General features: G+C 52.9%; 1 protein-coding gene across 6 annotated transcripts in view; it reads right to left on the bottom strand.

Annotated features, from left to right (window-relative positions):
- The window catches only part of SYNJ2 (synaptojanin 2), a 95,776-nt gene that overhangs the window by 32,029 nt on the left and 44,575 nt on the right, over nucleotides 1-19,172 (bottom strand). For all 6 annotated transcript variants that reach the window (XM_081031197.1, XM_081031196.1, XM_081031201.1 and 3 more), the window contains 3 exons: nucleotides 16,659-16,742; nucleotides 5,379-5,440; nucleotides 2,102-2,198 (listed from right to left, as the gene is read on the bottom strand). In XM_081031197.1, coding sequence (XP_080887323.1) covers nucleotides 2,102-2,198; nucleotides 5,379-5,440; nucleotides 16,659-16,742 — 243 coding nt within the window. The remainder of the gene's footprint in view (nucleotides 1-2,101; nucleotides 2,199-5,378; nucleotides 5,441-16,658; nucleotides 16,743-19,172) is intronic.

Consider the following 19,172-nt stretch of genomic DNA (forward strand, 5'->3'; position numbering starts at 1 on the left):
GCGGGCGAGGCTCCCGGGGGCAGCCCACAGCCCTGCCCCGACATCACACTCTGCAGGGCTCTCCGAGGGCACCGGTGAGGGAAGGACCACTCTGTTCTTCAGGCACCCGAGTGCCACAGGCCCTCAGGCCCAGGGCAGTGTAGCAGGCTAGGAGCTCATAATCCAGCTCCCTGTTGTCCTGGTAACCAGCCCCACCCAGACAAGCACAAGCCTCCAGGTGGGCGTGCTCTCAAGGGGCTGGGTCTCCCACAGGCCTCCCTTGCACACGAGGCCCCTCAGCAGCTACTCCTCAGCGATGTCACCAGAGAGCTCCCTGGTAAAGGATGGACTGGCTGCCTTGCTAGGGGCCCCGGCCTCAGGCCTCCCCACCCCCCCCCGACCCCACCCACAGGGCTTCCGGTCAGACTTGTCCCGAGAGTCTAAGGACTTTAAAGGACTGGAAGGACTTCAGGCCATGGCCATCTGGTCCATGTGACTCCAAGCGCCCGTCCACCATGGGCCAGAATGCAAATCAACACAGCTGCCATCCTCAAGAAAGTCTTGCTATGAAAACAGCCAGCTGAACCGAACAGTGTGTGTTTCGCGGCTCTCTGTTCTGGAGCAAGCGCCCTGTCCCTTGTGGCCTGATACCTGCCGGGCGCAGGCCAGCGGCAGGGGCACGGACCGCAGCATTGCAGAGCTGATGGACTGAGGGAGCCGGGGCTCCGTGGGTACCTCGGGGAGGCCTCCTGCCGGTGGGCTCAGGCTCCTACCTCCTACCTGCCCGGGAGCCTGCCCTCCCGACTCGGGCCCTGGGACTGCTGCCATCTCTTGCCCCTCTTGTGACAAAAGAGCCTGTCAGCACAGGAAGTACTTCCACGGCTGATGGGCGGCTCAGGACATCCTTTCCCTATAACTCAAGGCATAAAAGGGAAAGCGATTCTTGGGTTCCTCTTCTTCCTTTTTTCCCTTCTTCTTCCTTAAAATAAGCTGCCAACGTTGCTGCCAAGATGGGTGGAGGAGAGCTACTTCTCAAATTTGTTGCTAGTAGCAACAAACCAAACAGGAAAGGCAGGTCTGGCCAAATGAAACTGGCAACCAGAATGTCTGCTCTAAGCCCATGGCTCGCCTAAACAGAGAGAAATGAGCACCCAGCTGGATTCATCGGCCACCAGCCAGGGCTCAGGGGTCAAGAAGGCAGCAAATACCTTCCCAGTGGTGACCTATTAATTCCAACTCTCTCCATCGGGGCTTCCTCGACTGTGAACAACCAGAGGACTTTTGTCCATCAATTGGGGACCACGGGTGACAGGAAAGGACTTGGAGGCGCCCACAGCCCAACCTGGAGCTTTTCACATAGTGGACTGACTACGGGAGCTCTGGGAACAGGGAGAGCCGGGGGCAGGAGAGGGAGCCTTCTGCTCTGCTTCCTCCCCACCCCGGGTTTCTCCCTGCACCTTGCTGCCCCTGCGAAGGGAAGCCACGGGCAGCCCACGGGCAGCCGGGCACAAGACGCAGCTTTCAGGGGCAGCCCAAACAAGGCTGGAAGGTTTAAAGGCTCCAGGGTAGCAGGGGGAGACCATGGAAGACTCCCTGCTTTAAGCCGAGAAGGGCCACTCCAGGCACACGTGTCCCGTGGGTGTTGGTGAGACCGAGCCAGGAGCTGCGGCCAGTAGCTGAGCCAAACCAAGGAAGGGGGAGCTCGGGCTCCCTGAGCAGGTCAGGGGTGCGTGGGGCAAAGCCCAAACATACATGTGCGCGGGGTGAATGTGTGTGCATGCATGTGTGTGTGTGTCCATCCAAGAGAGCTAGCGACAGGCCCAGCTGCCGAGTCCCCAAGGCTCCAGTGGGGAGCCCTGGAGGAAATGCAGCTGGAGGCAGGAGATGCTCTCTTTTGACTTTGAGCAAATTATCCCAGACGTCAGTTTATAAAAATTAAACGTCACCCATCAGGATCCCAAATCACCTAATGATGGAACTCTGGTGGGGAACAAACCTCCCAAACATGGTGAGAGCTGCGTTGTTGTTTCCAGTCCCCCACTCTGGGCAGGGCCGCTAGCCTCCCCGTGTACCCCACCCCACTCCCATGTGGAGAAACCAGCTAGAGGCTGTAGTTACTTACCTTGAAGGCTCTGTTGAGCACCTCCTCTCCACCTCTGCTCCCCAGCAGGTTTACAACCACTTGCTTCCCATACTGCTCCTTCAGAAGCACCATATGCCTGCAACAGAGCAGGGAAGCACCGTGACCCCATGTCACCACGACACAGACTGACTGCCCCCCCCCCAAGGAGAGCCTGTGTGGAAGGACCTGCTGGGCTCTAAGGTCCAGGATGAGCCGTTCTCCTGGAAGGCTCAGCCAAGAATAAACAGCACGTCCGACTTCTAGCGGGCCTGAAGGACATGCTGTACTTTCTATAAAGCACCCCATTAAACCCAGAACATCTAACCCGGCCTTTCATTAACAGAGCCTTATACATGCAATGTGCATATCTCTGAAATGAATCTATTTCACTTGGTACCGTCTGTCCTTTTCCAAACTAGAAAAACTGGTAGGAGAGCTGTCCACCTCAGAGTCCAATTTTTATCTAAGCGCCGCATTTCACTATGTTTCACCCAAATAAGAGATGTGGGGCGCAACGACAGCGGTGAAGTCAGGCCCGTACAAGCCAGCAGGCTGTGCATTGCCCAGGGAGTGGTGCCACGTTGGCAGCCTTGGCTGAGGGGGCCCCAACAAATGGGCCCTTTGTGGCCTGGCCCCTCTGGGCTCTTTTGGGTCTGCCTGCCCAGAGAAGGTGCGTCCTGGCCTGAGGTCTGACACGGGGCCCAAACCAGGCTCTGCTCTGGTGGGATGTCTGAGCTGCCAGCACTGAGTGAGCACCCTTGATGTGGGAGTGAAATTCGAGGAAGCCCATTGTGGCCACACGTCCAAGACACATGCAAGTCACAATCCGAAACAAGGCTGATGTCTGATCTCCAAGTGATGATGCCTGTGCCTACAGCTCCACTGGTTCCCAATTCCAAGGTTAGGAGACAGACAATATTACTCACCATGCAAGTCCCAAACACCCTTGATCAAATCATTCACCCCTCTGAGCTAGTCCCTTTGTCCGTACCATAAGGGTAATCCTCCTTCGGTAAAGAATTGAGGACGAAAAGGTAACAGTGGCAAGTATTTGGCGCATGGGAGTTGGTTTTCCTTTCCTTTCTTTCAATTTAAAAATAATATACTTGTGATGGATAAATGACAAGACTCGTTTCCCTGGCTCCACAGGGAAGAGCCTGGGATTCCACCCCGAGGATAGTACAGGTAAGACTGAACCTGGCCTTGGCGGCCCTGTGCGTTTAGGGCTCTTTCCCGCTCTTTCTGCCCATCTGTTACTGTTTTATGGAGCTCCTTGGAAAACTGTGGACTTTGTCAGGACACTGAGGAGTCAGATTTCCATTTGGCAGCTTCCTTCTTCCTGTCCAGGGCATAACTAAGGGACCAACAGTTACACCCTCCTGATGTCCACACACAAGCAGCTCCACGCGGGGCGGGAGGTGGATGGAGTGTGTCTGTCCCGCAGAGGCGACAGCCAGGCACCGCCCCTGGGAGAGGCCAATACTCTCATCAAAACAACGACGCTGTGAGACAAGATCCCCCCAAGCAGACACAGCAAAGGCCTGCTCAAAACAGCCCCGTCCTCCAGACATGTGGCAGGCAGATAGCAGGCCAGCAGCAAGTAACGTAGATACCAGTACAGCACTGACGACGACAAACAAGTATTCTGTGTGTATAAAACTACTTATGTAAAGGGGTTCTGGCGTGGGGGATGGAGGAGGGATTTACTCTGGACCAAGCACATCAAAGAATGAGAAACTCTTAAGAACCCCGTCATGCCCCAGAGATCTGAGGGCGTCCCTCCAGGGGGTGACACAACACTGCTCCTCAGGGGGGCCCATGGAACCCCACCACGGTCCATTAGAGAAACATGTGACCTCACTTCCAAACACTACTCTCAAATGCAAGTGACACAGCTAATAACGAGCATGAGAACAGGGGCCCCTCCCACAGGGAATGTGAGGGAGCACAGTTCTAGTCAAACTTCACGGTTAGAGAGCATTAAATGAGAAACTTACTGTAAGCCCCGATTTTAAGCAGTGGCTGCCTGTAAAAGGACTTACGGTCTCAGAAAGGTGTTTGGTGATTCACAGAAGAGACTGAGTTTACCCCAGATTTAGGGGAGGGGTGTGTGGGAGAAAGGAGAGGAGGTATTCTTCCAGGTATGTATACATACACACACAGACAGATAGACACACACACACTACACACTAACAGGATTTAAACAACTGTAAGTCTATGTACATGTTCCTAAATTTTTTTTTAAAAGCTCATAAACACATGAAGGTTTTTGAAACAAGCCCCGTATGGCTTTCCCTTTGGCTTCTGGTCAGCACAGGGAGCATTTCATTTTTTGAACAAAAAATAGTATGTTTACTATTTTCTAAGACATTTAATGTTGACCAACGTCAGTGGAAAGGACTCCATGTGCACCACGCGTAGAATGTATCAATAGTGTTAAAAAAAAAGGCAAGAGCATTTCCACTAATAGGTCCCAGTCTTTCCAGTGAAAGCCCACAGTTTGTACCGGGCTAATGTGGGGGTCAGGGGGGCTGGCGTTACCAGTCTGTGGTAAAGAAGAAGGAAGCGAACAAATTCAAAGTCCAAATGAAGCTTCAGGTAGAAAGATTAAAAGTTAAAAAATGTTCGTTTGAATTTTTATTACATTCACTAAGATGACTTTAAAAGTTAGCATTTAGATAAAAAAAGCAAATATTTTAGGAAGCTATTAACTATTTCAAGTTCAAATTACTCATAGTTCCGGTTAGCAGTGACTTTTCTTAAGCAAGTTATACAACAGTAGGTGTGTTATGATCCAATTTGTGTTTTAAGAAAATGAACTATGTATATGCATTTTTTTCTAGAATGATACATAAAATACTAATAGTAAAATCTCTAGTAGTGGCAAATGGGAGTTAGAGGACTGTCACTCCTCACTTTTTTCTCTTTCTATGTGGTAACTTTTTAAAACCTGGGAAAACATTACTTTTAAAACAAATAGCTACACATATCCTATAATTTAGATGTTCCCTTACTAGCCAGGACAAATGGAGAAACCTTCACCGCAGAAGGAACTGAAAACATAAAATAATTGTTGTTACCTAAGCATTTATTACTGAACATTCAGGGATACTTGAGAGCAGGTAAAAATCTCATTTTGGAAAACCCCTTCTTGCATAAAGGACCAAAGTAAAACGCAGATTTAGACGTAGGGTTTGGGGCCCTCCCTTGTGGTGCTGTCTGAGGGGAGTAAGACCCCTAAGAATGAGAGGCTTAGGATGATGGCAGAAGACCCTACCTGTCGAAAGCAGGGGCGTTGGCTTCCAGGCCTCTGTTGAGTCTCAGATGATGGGAACCAACCTAAAGCAAAGAGAAATAACACCAGTGATTCCTCCTGCTCTGCGATCCCAGGCAGTGATGGTTTTCCCACTCTCCCCTCACTGCCAGCCCTGCCCAGTGCCAGCCCCTTCCATGGCCCCCTCCATGGCCCCCTCCGTGGTCCCTCCTAGCTCACAAAGGCCAGGCCTGAACTCAGGTCCGGAAGTCGGAGTCTGGCTCTGCTGCAGCGCAGTCCTAACTGTAGCATGGACCACGCCACAGGAATTCTTCCACAGACAGGAGAGGAACTCCTGGTAAGACAAGGGGCCCCCATTAGACCTGCAAACCCTTCTGTGCTGAGAGGTGCAGCTAAGCCAATGGGAAAGAGACCATTTCCCAGCCTCCCCTGCAACAACGGGGCCTCCACGGCCCCTAAAACCTGAGCTAGAACTCCCTGCAGACTAATTTGCCTTATTTTTTACAACTACCTGTTAAACACTGGGAGTCTACAAAACAAACTTGAAACTATGTATTGTTATTGGAGCCAGCTTGAAGGGGCTCTTTCTGGACAAATCTGGGACAATCTCAGCATTAATCTACATAAGGACAGTAATGGACTGTAACCTGAAGAATAAAATGAGAATCCATGACTCTACACAGATAAGAGCTGGCTGGGTGTGGTGGTGGGTGTGTGGATAGATGGATGAGTGGTCAGGTGGATAGATGGGCAGGTGGGTGGGTAGATGGCTGGGTGGGTGAGTGGGCAGATGGATGTGTGGGCAGGTGGATGGCTGGGCAGGTGGATGGGTGGGCAGGTGAGTGGACAGGTGGGTGGGTGGCAGGTGGATGGGTGGGCAGGTGGATGGGTAGATGGCTGGGTGGGTGGACAGGTGGGTGGGTGGCAGGTGGATGGGTGGGTGGGTGGATGGGTAGATGGCTGGGTGGGTGGACAGGTGGGTGGGTGGGCAGGTGGATGGGTGGGCAGGTGGATGGGTAGATGGCTGGGTGGGTGGGCAGGTGGGTGGGTGGGCAGGTGGATGGGTAGATAGCTGGGTGGGTGGACAGGTGGGTGGGTGGGCAGGTGGATGGGTGGGCAGGTGGATGGGTAGATGGCTGGGTGGGTGGACAGGTGGGTGGGTGGCAGGTGGATGGGTGGGCAGGTGAATGGGTAGATGGCTGGGTGGGTGGGCAGGAGGGTGGGTGGGCAGGTGGATGGGTGGGCAGGTGGATGGGTAGATGGCTGGGTGGGTGGGCAGGTGGATGGGTGGGCAGGTGGATGGGTAGATGGCTGGGTGGGTGGGCAGGTGGGTGGGTGGGCAGGTGGATGGGTAGATAGCTGGGTGGGTGGGCAGGTGGATGAGTGGGCAGGTGGATGGGTAGATGGCTGGGTGGGTGGGCAGGTGGATGGGTGGGCAGGTGGATGGGTGGGCAGGTGGATGGGTAGATGGCTGGGTGGGTGGGCAGGTGGATGGGTGGGCAGGTGGATGGGTAGATGGCTGGGTGGGTGGGCAGGTGGGTGGGTGGGCAGGTGGATGGGTAGATGGCTGGGTGGGTGGGCAGGTGGGTGGGTGGGCAGGTGGATGGGTAGATGGCTGGGTGGGTGGGCAGGAGGGTGGGTGGGCAGGTGGATGGGTGGGCAGGTGGATGGGTAGATGGCTGGGTGGGTGGGCAGGTGGATGGGTGGGCAGGTGGATGGGTAGATGGCTGGGTGGGTGGGCAGGTGGATGGGTGGGCAGGTGAATGGGTAGATGGCTGGGTGGGTGGGCAGGAGGGTGGGTGGGCAGGTGGATGGGTAGATGGCTGGGTGGGTGGGCAGGTGGATGGGTGGGCAGGTGAATGGGTAGATGGCTGGGTGGGTGGGCAGGTGGATGGGTGGCCAGGTGAATGGGTAGATGGCTGGGTGGGTGGGCAGGAGGGTGGGTGGGCAGGTGGATGGGTGGGCAGGTGGATGGGTAGATGGCTGGGTGGGTGGGCAGGTGGATGGGTGGGCACGTGGATGGGTAGATGGCTGGGTGGGTGGGCAGGTGGGCAGGTGGATGGGTAGATGGCTGGGTGGGTGGGCAGGTGGATGGGTGGGCAGGTGGATGGGTAGATGGCTGGGTGGGTGGACAGGTGGGTGGGTGGCAGGTGGATGGGTGGGCAGGTGGATGGGTAGATGGCTGGGTGGGTGGGCAGGAGGGTGGGTGGGCAGGTGGATGGGTGGGCAGGTGGATGGGTAGATGGCTGGGTGGGTGGGCAGGTGGATGGGTGGGCAGGTGGATGGGTAGATGGCTGGGTGGGTGGGCAGGTGGGTGGGTGGGCAGGTGGCTGGGTAGATAGCTGGGTGGGTGGACAGGTGGGTGGGTGGCAGGTGGATGGGTGGGTGGGTGGATGGGTAGATAGCTGGGTGGGTGGACAGGTGGGTGGGTGGGCAGGTGGATGGGTGGGCAGGTGGATGGGTAGATAGCTGGGTAGGTGGACAGGTGGGTGGGTGGCAGGTGGATGGGTGGGTGGGTGGATGGGTAGATAGCTAGGTGGGTGGACAGGTGGGTGGGTGGGCAGGTGGATGGGTGGGCGGGTGGATGGGTAGATAGCTGGGTGGGTGGGCAGGTGGATGGGTGGGCAGGTGGATGGGTAGATGGCTGGGTGGGTGGGCAGGTGGATGGGTGGGCAGGTGGATGGGTAGATGGCTGGGTGGGTGGGCAGGTGGATGGGTGGGCAGGTGGATGGGTGGGCAGGTGGATGGGTGGGTGGGTGGATGGGTAGATAGCTGGGTGGGTGGACAGGTGGGTGGGTGGGCAGGTGGATGGGTGGGCAGGTGGATGGGTAGATGGCTGGGTGGGTGGGCAGGTGGATGGGTGGGCAGGTGGATGGGTGGGCAGGTGGATGGGTGGGTGGGTGGATGGGTAGATAGCTGGGTGGGTGGACAGGTGGGTGGGTGGGCAGGTGGATGGGTGGGCAGGTGGATGGGTAGATGGCTGGGTGGGTGGGCAGGTGGATGGGTGGGCAGGTGGATGGGTAGATGGCTGAGTGGGTGGGCAGGTGGGTGGGTGGGCAGGTGGATGGGTAGATGGCTGGGTGGGTGGGCAGGTGGATGGGTGGGCAGGTGGATGGGTAGATGGCTGGGTGGGTGGGCAGGTGGATGGGTGGGCAGGTGGATGGGTGGGCAGGTGGATGGGTAGATGGCTGGGTGGGTGGGCAGGTAAACTGGGCAGAAGGGAGGGCTCTTCCTCACAGCAGAACACCAACTGACAGATGTGGAAGGAGTGGTAGAAAATCACCATTTTACAACCATTATAGTAAAGAATTGTTCAGCAAAAATCTTCTGTTGATGAAAAAATGTTAGGGGAGAGTTTGATGAGGAACAAGTGTCAAAGAGTCTCCCACAGATTGCTTATGAGTTGAAAAGGGAAACACATTAACTGTAAGTGAAGAAACATTAGCACTTGTCCAGGTCATGAAAACTACCATCACTAATGAGGGGCAGCGGGACATCGTGGCCTCCAGCTGGGACGTACGCTGAAGGACATGGCATCAGCGATCCATGCCGACTCCAATCGTAATGCAAGACCAGGAAGCACCACGATGAGGCACATTCAATTTAAAGGAAAAAAAGGCCAGCATTCTCCAGAAATGTCAATGTCACAAGAGACAGACAGGCAGAGGCACTGACTCAGATTAAAGGGGACTAGAGCTATGACAGCTAAACATGGGACGTGATCCTGGCCTGGACCCGGGAGCCGGGGCCAAGTGCCATGATGGACGTTACTGAGACAATGGATACATCTAGAACACGGAGTGCAGATCAGAGTAAGGTAATGTGTCCATGTCACATTTCCTGAATGTGGACCTGCACCGTGGAGATGTAAGAGAAGGTATTTGCTCCTAGGAGAAACGTTCTAACGTAGTAAGAACTAAAGAGACACTGTATGTAACCTCCCTTCGAGTGGTCCAGAAAGTAAACAATAGCATATGGGTGGGTGGCAAGATGGTGACGTTTGGTGAATCTGGCTAGAGGACACGTGGCAGTGCTCTCTACTGCTCTTGCAACATTGCTGTATGTCCAAAATTATCTCAAGATTAAAAAGCTTCTTCAACTGTACTGCTTAGGTTTGCTTGTTGTTGAGCATTATAAAAGCTGTGTCCCTAGGTTCGTCCATACAATCAGGCATCGTTATTAGGACTACCTATCAAGTGTTATTTTGCAGCTCTTCACACGGTAGGTAATGCATGTGTGTGACACTCTTCATACATGAGGAAAGTACCCATCCAGAAAACTGGTTTCTCAGCAATAGATTTAGAAACTACTGGAATTAGGTTTGTCTATCCAAGTGACTCTACAAATAAGTCCCAAACCCTTTCGGTCTAAGATATTCTGGGAGTTTGGAAGACAGGCTCAAGCAAAACGCCTTCATTTTCCTGGGGTGTTTATTCTGTTCGCTTTTTCCCCATGGCCGTCAATAGCTGGCTGAGGAAATGAGATGCTTAATTCCAAAAACATTCACAGCCCCGGAGTTCTGAGACGACTCCTCCGTCCTGCACTTTATGGCAAGTCAGCTCCTGTCTTTTCTCTGAATTGACAAGGATGGTGCCTGCAGAAATCAGGCCTCTGTTCCTCTCAGCCACCCTCTGAGAGATCCCCGAGGCCTGAAACCCAGGAGAGGGGGCTGCTCCTTCCTTATCAGTCCGTCAGGCATCTCGAGAAATCTCCCGGCTTCAGGGATAAGCTGCAGCTGTTTTTAGAATCGTTCCCATGGGAACACAGTAAGGGGAGACAAGAAAAACACGGGTGCAGGGCTCAGAGGCCTGGTTTTTTTGTCATGACAGTTGTTACTGGATGTGTCTGTCTTTCCCTGAGTCATAGCCCAATCAACGTTTCTTCTAAACAGGTAGGAATTTCAGTGACGGATGACTGGACTCAGGAGTGTCCCATCTGTGGGCTCTAAACTCCTTGCATTATAAAAATTACCTAAGTCCCATTACAAATTGCGTAAGCAGTCTAGGGCTGAGTTGGGGAGCACACACTGTGGAGGTATTTGCTCCTAGGCCAACACTGTGGAGAGACCGGAAAGAGATGGGAGACCCTGAATTCCCTGCCCAAGTGACCGCCACCCAACTGGGAGCTCTGTGGCAAGACCTAGAAACAAACACACTTCCAGGTTTTTAACAAGTCTGTATAACAGTTGCAAATTTATCTGATGGAAACTGTGCCCCTACATACTGAGAGCAAGCAGTGTAAGGGCAAGACGCCACAATAGAGGGACGCAGGGACGCGGGGTCCAGACGGCTCTCTGCAGCCCACCTGGGCCAGGGCACGTCCCTTCCAATGCCTCTGGCTTGTCTCTCTTACCCCAGTCTTGGAGACCCATCCGTGTGGGTGGGGCTAGGCAGGACCAACATAGGCCTGTCCTGACCCTACAGCAGTTATCCAACGTCACTGCTGACGAGAAACCACCTGGGAACAATAAGAAGTCACCGGCACCCAGTGAATGACCAGGGCAGTAAAGATCCCTGACTGGTGGTTCTCAATATGCGGTCCCTGGACCAGCAGCCTTCGCATTCCAGGAAATCCTGTGAGAAACGCAAATTCGTGGGCCCCACCTCAGACCTCTACAGGAGGGGCCAGAAATCTGTCTTAACAAGCCTTCCCTGTGATTCCTGCATGTGCGTGTGTGCGTGCGTGCACACACATGCTCTAAAGCATTAAAGTACGAGAAGCGCTGGTTTCGACTTACTCACCTTCTCCCCCATCCCCTGCTGCTCAGGTTGCAAAGCCTGTGAGGGCCACAGCAGTAGGAAACGAGCAGCTGAGGGTGCCATGTTCGCGCCTGCACAGCCACAGTGTCCTCTGTGACCAGGCTTAGCCCACCCACGGCTGCTTCCTCAGACCAGGGCCTCAGGCTGCATCCCTTCACCTCCTCAAGTGGACAGGACCCTGGGCAGACATTCTCTCGGGAGGGCACCCTTCCTCCCTCATCCCTTTAGTCTGGCTGCCGTAGGCCTCACGCCCTGCCTCCCCCCACCCTGGGCTCTGCCTCTTCCTCTGTCCCCCTGTAACCCTGACCTGCATCTGTTCTCTTGGCGGTCACCGAGTCCTGAAGCCACCATGTGTCTGAAGCCTCAAGAAGGTGCTTCAGTCAGGGGCTGGAATGAAGCCACTGTGGGCACCAGCACACTGGAACTGTGCACTGTCCCCTCCTCCGTCCCCCACACCCTCCCCCTGCCCAGGCGGACACCTGGACAATCACTCCCATCTGGTCTCTGAAATCACCAGTTCAATCCTATACACCACAGACCTAGGGAGTTAGCTGGCCACGAGAATAACCACCGTCTCCAGAATGCCTGGCTGGGTTAGTTAGAGCAGAGTCTACACCAGCATTTGAGAGAGTCCCATAACCACATCACAAAGGGCGTCTGTGACTCTCCTGGCACCCAGAGCCCCTCCCCTAGGGGCATCTCTCCCCTGGAAGCCGAAACTGTCCCACCTGGTGTCTTCACCTTCAGTCTTCTCCCTCCAAACGAAAACCTATCCCACTTATGCGTAATCATGTCGCCCACGCCGGGAAACCCTCAGTGCTGTGGTCCGGTGGTAGCCAGCCCCTACCAGCTCACAAGCCCATGGCCTGAACATCTTTTCCCAGCTTTTCCCAGTTCAGGGACGTCAAGTTGGTAGCTGGAAATTGGCCGTGATGGGAGTCTTTATACCACAGCAACGGGCTAATGCTCCAAATCAGAACTCTCCCTCCTGGCCTTCAGGCAACTGGTTTATAAGCATACCCGAGTCTTCCTGAACATTGAGGTCAGCGAGGGGTATTCAGAAAGCACTGATGCCTGGCTCCCACCCCCAACATTGTAATTTAATTGGCATGGCATACCGAGTATCAGAAGTTTTAAGCTGCCTGGTGATTCTAATCTGGAGCTGAGTTTGGGTACCACTCCTTTAGCGGCTCCTGGCGGGGAATGTAACCTCCTTAGCAGAACATGCACGCTCTTGCCTGCCTCCCCAGGCTCACCTCCCGCCATGCCCCATGCCTGCCACTGCAGGCAGCCAGGCAGCTCACTTCTCTGCAAGTGCCGGGACCTCTGCATCTTGGTGCCTTCTGCAAGGCCTGCGCTCCGTGTCTGGGATTCCAGCCTATCCCTCCCAAGTCAGCTCAGACCCCGCCCCGCAGCCTGGGTGAGCTGACCCTCCCCACAGCTGCCTTTCTCAGGGGCTCTATTCACACAACGCAGTCATGTCCTGTCCCCTCCTCCCCAAAGGCTGTATCTGAAGGCAGGGTCCATACGCATGCACCCACAGAAGAGCCTCTGTGGGACGGGGTACCTGTGAGGGCTGGGACATGGGGCAGCCTAGGAGACTTGCCTTGGGGCTGCATATGAGGAGACGCAAGGACGCGGTCACCGCTCCTCACAGTGTCCTTGCAGAGGCTTAGGCAGAAACTCTTCTTCCACTTTCCAGATGTAAACAGTCAGCGTCTCCTAATGCCACTGTGCTTTTGTCTCCTAGATGTTATAACTTATGTAATTCATAATATTAATAGCTACCATTCTGAGTGCTTTCTACGTTCTAGATACTGTGCTAAATTCTAATCTACATTATATGTAATTCTTTTCTATACCCTTTTGAGGTTATCATTAATCCCACTTTACAGAAGAGTAAACTGAGGCTTAGCAAAGCTAACTTCTGGGCTTTTTTTTTTTTTTTTGAGATAAGAACTTTTCAAAAGTATATGGTTTCTAAGTGGGAACCACACACTTGGATTGGAACCCAGGTCCACATAACTTCCAAGTTTAATCTCTGAATCAGGTGACAAGCCACCTTGTTTTTGTGGGGGTTGCTGTAAGCTCAGGACCTTTGTGCAGGCAAGACCCACGGCCCGAAAGGGGTGTGCAACTTTATCTTGGCTTCAGTTCATTTTCACTCCAAGTGCTTTTTCCCCCTCACCCTGACCTCTTCCTTATTTTTGAAACTGTGGTTCTACAAGCCAGCGCACATTTTGGAACGAAGAAAGGCAGCAACACACCCATGAGCAGAGACAGCAGCAAGCATCCAAGAGCTCGGCTAGCAGTCTCTGACAGGGCGGAGGCGAGAACGGACAAGGTGGGGCTGCGCAGGGACTCATGGGCTTCCCATCCTCCCGCAGCCCCTTCAGTCCTCTGAGGCTTCAAAACACGGGCCTAACTCAACTTTGCAAGACACGTGTGATGTGCCTCTTACCAGGAGGAAGACTCTCAAGTGACGGGGGGGAGGGGGGCAAATATTCAGCAGACTAACAGAATACACAAAATACGGAGGATGCCCAAAGAATGTGTACACATTTGAAGAAAGGAAAAAACTGGATTAAAATGACACTGACAGTAACCACTTCGAGCCCCGCTTGTCATTGCAGAAGTCAAACGTGACTTGTATTTGTCTTTGTTGTCGGTATATCTTGAGTATTACAATTTTAATACAGTTTTTTTCTTTCTTAAAATGTATATACATTTTTGTGGCACCCTCTGTATACTCTATAACTAACTACACCAGGACGGCAGTTAGCTTTAAGGGTAAAATTTCAATGTGGCTATTTATAAACGGTACCACCTATTTACATGGTTCATGATGAAATTGTTAAAGGCACATTGTTGCTAGAAATGGCCTCAGGATCTAGGAGTTTCTAATAAAGGTACATTTCCTGTGAAAACTCGCTGACAAATAGTCATCCCACAGTCCTCTCTGCCCATCCCCTCCCCCCCAGCCCCCATCCCTGCAGGGCCCCTAGGTTCCCTGGGGCAGCCCCAAGAGGATGGAACATTGCAACTTAAAAATGCAAGCTATTCATCCAAAAACATTTGCCCTTAGAAAACCAAATCGAACCTAAGTGAAGAAGGAAGGGAAAGAGTTCAAAACTGGAAACCACCACCAGAATCAATCCTCAGGCTTGCTATTTATATAGCTCATGGGGAGAGACCATAGACCATCATTGAAAGCTGCTCTGCTGGTCCCCGATGAAGACGACCTAATCTTTCTTTGATGATGGACGGATGTAGTTGGAGGGTACACATGGGTATCAGACCCAAGGGTTAGCAAATCCTTAATAAGATTCATGAACACAAAGCCTTTTGAAACGTATTTTGAAGGAACCATGGAAGCGTTGAAGAAGCTCAAGTGTTATGATCCCAAAGGTGTTACAGCTGCTGAAAAGCGAGCCACCAGGTCCCACGGATACTGCCCGTGTCAGACTGATGGACAGTTGTACCACGGCAGGTTAGACTGCGCAGAGGGAGGGCAACAATACAGACCAGAATTGAAGAGGGAACGACAAACAAGTTTTGCTTTGTTTTTAGAAGAGGGAGACCAGAATGTGGAGAGTCCTAGAAATATGACTGAGGATGACCAAAGTAAGCAGCTGCAAGGCCCTGGAGAAGACAAAATGGAGAAAGGGAGAACCACGAGACTCCTTGAAGTTCTGAGGCATCACACGTACCCTGGGGCTGTATAACCGGGCCACAGAGTGCACAGTGAGGAGGGACTGGCTCATCGCCGCAGCCATCCCAAATCCTGGCCCAAGCCGTGGCTTGGAGCTCAGCGTCTGGAGGTTAGCCTCTCCGGGATCCCAGGAGAGGGACCCTGAACTGGGCGAGGGGGTGAGATGGATGAATTTCAGAGCGTCCTTCCCAAGTTCTAAGAATCCATCATGAACATCCCCCAAGTTTGTGGATTTCTTACAAGTTTTTATGTGAAACGTGACTTGGTCTCTTTGTTTCCCTTTTTGTACTCCACTCATTTTCTCTTTGTCTTTTTTTTTTTTTAAGACATAGTTCTACAAGTTTCAGAAGGAAACTCCAAACCTAAAGAAAACCATGTTTCAAAAACCCTTTTGGACTGTCCAGAATGGACCAGTCTCTAGAGACAAAAAGTAGATGAACAGTTCCTTAGGCCTCAAGGATACTTGGAAGGAAATGGCTGCTAATAGGGACAGGGTTTCTTAGCCGTGATGAAAGTGCTCTAAAATTAGATTATGGTGATGGTTACACAACTCTGTGAATGCACCAAAAACCACTGAATTGTACGCTTTACATGGGTGAAATTTATGGCATGTAAATTATATCTCAACAAACACACACTCTTTGGGGAGACGCTTCGGAGGAAATTTTCCACGTTATAATCATCCTCGGGGGGGCTTCTGTCTGCTACCACATAATGCCACCAGCTGCCCTCATACATCTTAACCATTCCTTTCGAATGGAAGGACTGACTATTAATAAAGCTTCCACCCCCCGCCACACACACACACATACACAGAACTCGGAGCCCAAATGAGACACTCACCCATACATCTCACTCTGAGAGCTGACATGGTTCATTATCACCACCGACGTGACGACAATCGTGAGGAGCGTCTGGGGCTGACCCTGGCTCTCGGCAAGGGCCAGAAAGACCCAGCATGTCACACACCCCAAGAACCTGGCAGATGGCCCTGAGCCTCTTCAGTCACCGGCTGACAACCCAACGGCTGTCACACGGAGTTCTGGGCAAGAAGAGCCGAAGTGACAGAGGCCCAGCAGACCCAGTGCACCAACGTCCCCACAGGCCAGGGAGGACGACTGGGACGAGTGCCGGGCAAGCTGAAGTCACTCAGCCAGTGACCCTCCTGGGGAGGAACTCACTGAACGAGGCAGCCAGTCCATTAACGACAAATGTGTTCTTGGAACACAGCACCACAACCTGAACTCTTCCCAGCAGACAGAACGCCAAGTGCCTCTGGCACCGGCCAGAGCCCTGTTTGGGGCAGCAAGGTGTATTTTTAGAAATCATGGGAAAGCTCTGTGCAAGTCTCACGTGGCCCCAACAGGCACCTCCACACGCCAAACGTGCCGCATGCATGGCCCTGAGGCCCTTTCAACGCCTCACAACAGCCACAACGCTCAGAACACATGTTTAGCCACCTTGTCAACACAGTGACCGTGGGCTCTAACTTCAGGTAATTCTACTCAACTACACGATTCGGTTCACTTATCAGCAGACACCTTCCCACGTCACTTGAGTCAACAGTGAACTCACGGTCAGAAAATTACGCACAATTACGTTTCTGTACACAACAGCAGACACACGCACACATGTGCACACACACTCCCAAGGGCACACTCTGACAGCTCAGCTCCATCCACGCGGGTTAGGAGAAAGGCCAGAAACTGGGCCATGCGAGAAACATGGTGACAAGAAGCCACAGCTGTGCAGAAGAGAAGGCAGTGTGGACAATAACACACGAGCACGTGCTTTTTGTGTTTAATTACCCACCTGGAGCCCTGGCTGCTCCCAAAACAGCGGGACCGAACCTCTGATCTGGACAAAAGACGACACGCCATCATCGATGTAAATCGTCTGCACCACAAGGAAACATAAAGGGAAAGTATTCTTCAGTGAAATCGAATGTCTTGGGCCGGTAACGGGATCCGGCCGCCTGAGACCCGACACCGGAACGAAGGGCAGACAGCGGACTTCAGGCTCTGGGCGTCTCTTGCACGCGGACTGGGCCACTCTGTGACCCCCAGGCAGACCTGGCCCAGCCCAGTGCACTGGCGGGCATGCTGGCTGCAGACCAGCCTCCACAAAGGCTGCGGCCGCCGGCGGGAACTCGCAGGACCTTACTGAGCTCCCTGAAAAGCCCAGCAGTGCTCCCCACCCGATTTTAGGAATGGAAGCTAATGTGCTCTGGGATTTAAGGTAGACTTTCTGTTTTCACCTTGTCAACTAGCTGCGCAGCAGAGAGCAAGTGGAAAAGGAAGGAATGAATGAAATGAACGAGCTACAGTCAAAAGGTGCCGCTGACAGCACCAGTCAGTCCTGTACTCGACAACACATGTCAAGAGTCAACTTGAACTTGTGGTTGGTCCTGGCCCTCTGCCACTGTGTTCTTGAACATGCCACTAAGTCAACACATGCAACATGACTTCCACCAACTTCCAGTGTGACAGCAGCTGCACAGAAAGCAGGTGATACTTACACATCAGAGACTCTTACTATCTTCTCCCCGTGCCCAGTTATTCCAGAGAGTACCAACTCCTCTTCTGCCTGCAGGTCCTCACTGACGCTGCCGTGTAAGGGAGTTTTAGAAGGACAAACAGTGCAGTCCTGAGCTTCACCAGGGCAGGCTGAGGCCGTTCTCAGATGCACTGCCCTTTATCTGCGTAACTCTACCCTGGCCTGGCAGGGCCGGCCCGGGCGATGCCGCTGGTCCTTTCCACTTCTTACCAGCCTGCTCCCTTACAGGGTAGCTTTCCGTGCGGCTAGATCACGCTCAGATCGCACATGCATTAGTAATTCTGCAGTGGAGGACCTGAACATTAGACCCGCAGGCTCCCTGGACTGCAGGAATTACACGCGCCCAGTAGCTACAGCGTTGAGCTGACATTCTATCCCTCCATCTCCAATGGGAAAAACACACTGGGTTAAGAACTTGCTGTCTGTTTCTAGATATCGATGACCAGAAACTTGGCTACCCTCCGTTCTTCTACTGACCCATATGCAAGAAAGTCGCAGGTTGTTTAAACTATTACAGTCATAGCCGGCTACAGTGAGCGTGAGACAAACCACTGAGCAGCGCGTGTGAGCTGCATAGTCCGGACTGCTGAGAAAGAAACCAGCTCAGCCAGCATTTCTCTATGAAGGCAACTCTTAACAGTGCCCAGGGTCTGATTTAAGCTATGGAACCATTACCTTCACTTCCGTGAACACCAGCTAATAGCGTTACTTGCAGCATTAGTCCTTGGTCCTCTTGAACCAGCTTCAGAAAACACCGCCAGCCACCCAAGCACTCCAGACCCCACCCCTGGGGCAAGAACAAAGATGCCTCCAAATTTTTCCATTCTTCCCTCCCGCACAAAAATACTCTGGTTCTGTGACCCATCCTCTCATCAGGACCACCTTCTTTGTTTCCAAGGTGATAGGACAAAGCGGATCATCAAACACTAGTGATGGAATGACTGTGCTTTCCTTTCTGGGTAAAAGAACACGGGTCTTACACTAGTGGGAGATTCGACGCCTCACCTCACAGCTGTAACCTTAATAGAGAGCATCTGGGGTCCTTGTGGCAGGAGACGCAGGATGGAGAGTGAAAGCACATCAGCACGTGGGCTCTGGGACAACACCAATCTGGGTCCCACTCCTGTTTGCCCAACAATGACCCTGGGAACATGCCTTAACCACGTTTGGCCTCAGTTTCTCTCTCTCAATGGATTTAATGTCACCTGGTCACACAGGGAGGAGTAAATGAGGGAAGCTCTTCAGGCCAGGAAAGCTTTGTCCCACGAGCGTAGAGGAGGCCCCTCAGAGGACAGAGAGAGGTTGGGCAGGGGTTACTGCCCCGGGGGCCCAGGGTGCAGGCTGTGGAAAGACGGACACACAGATAAGAGGCTGGAGTGTGATGCAGAGCAGAGCGTCACCGTGTAGTGGCCAGGACACACCAGCCCGGGACCTCCTGGCCTTGGCAACTCTGAGCAAGCTCTTTCGCAGAGTGCTGGGAGCAGAAACCCCACAACCATAAGGAGAAAGGGACAAAGCAGGAAGACTCACGACTGAGTGTATTCACTTTTACCTGAAAGGCTTTTTACTAAACTTCTAGTCCCAGACGAGGTGTTTACAAACCAGTTCTTTCCAGTCTGCATTCCTGGGAGGACATGCAGTCATCCTAACCCCCTGGATTAATCAGCCTTATCTTCAACAGCCAAATATTTACTTTTTCTTTTCGTAGGTAGACTGAGGGGACTTTGCTGGTTTTGTTTTCCTGCATCCTGAGTCACGGCCACAGAACAA

The sequence above is a fragment of the Rhinolophus hipposideros genome, assembly GCF_964194185.1.
Source record: "Rhinolophus hipposideros genome assembly, chromosome: 3".
Classification (NCBI taxonomy): Eukaryota; Metazoa; Chordata; class Mammalia; order Chiroptera; family Rhinolophidae; genus Rhinolophus; species Rhinolophus hipposideros.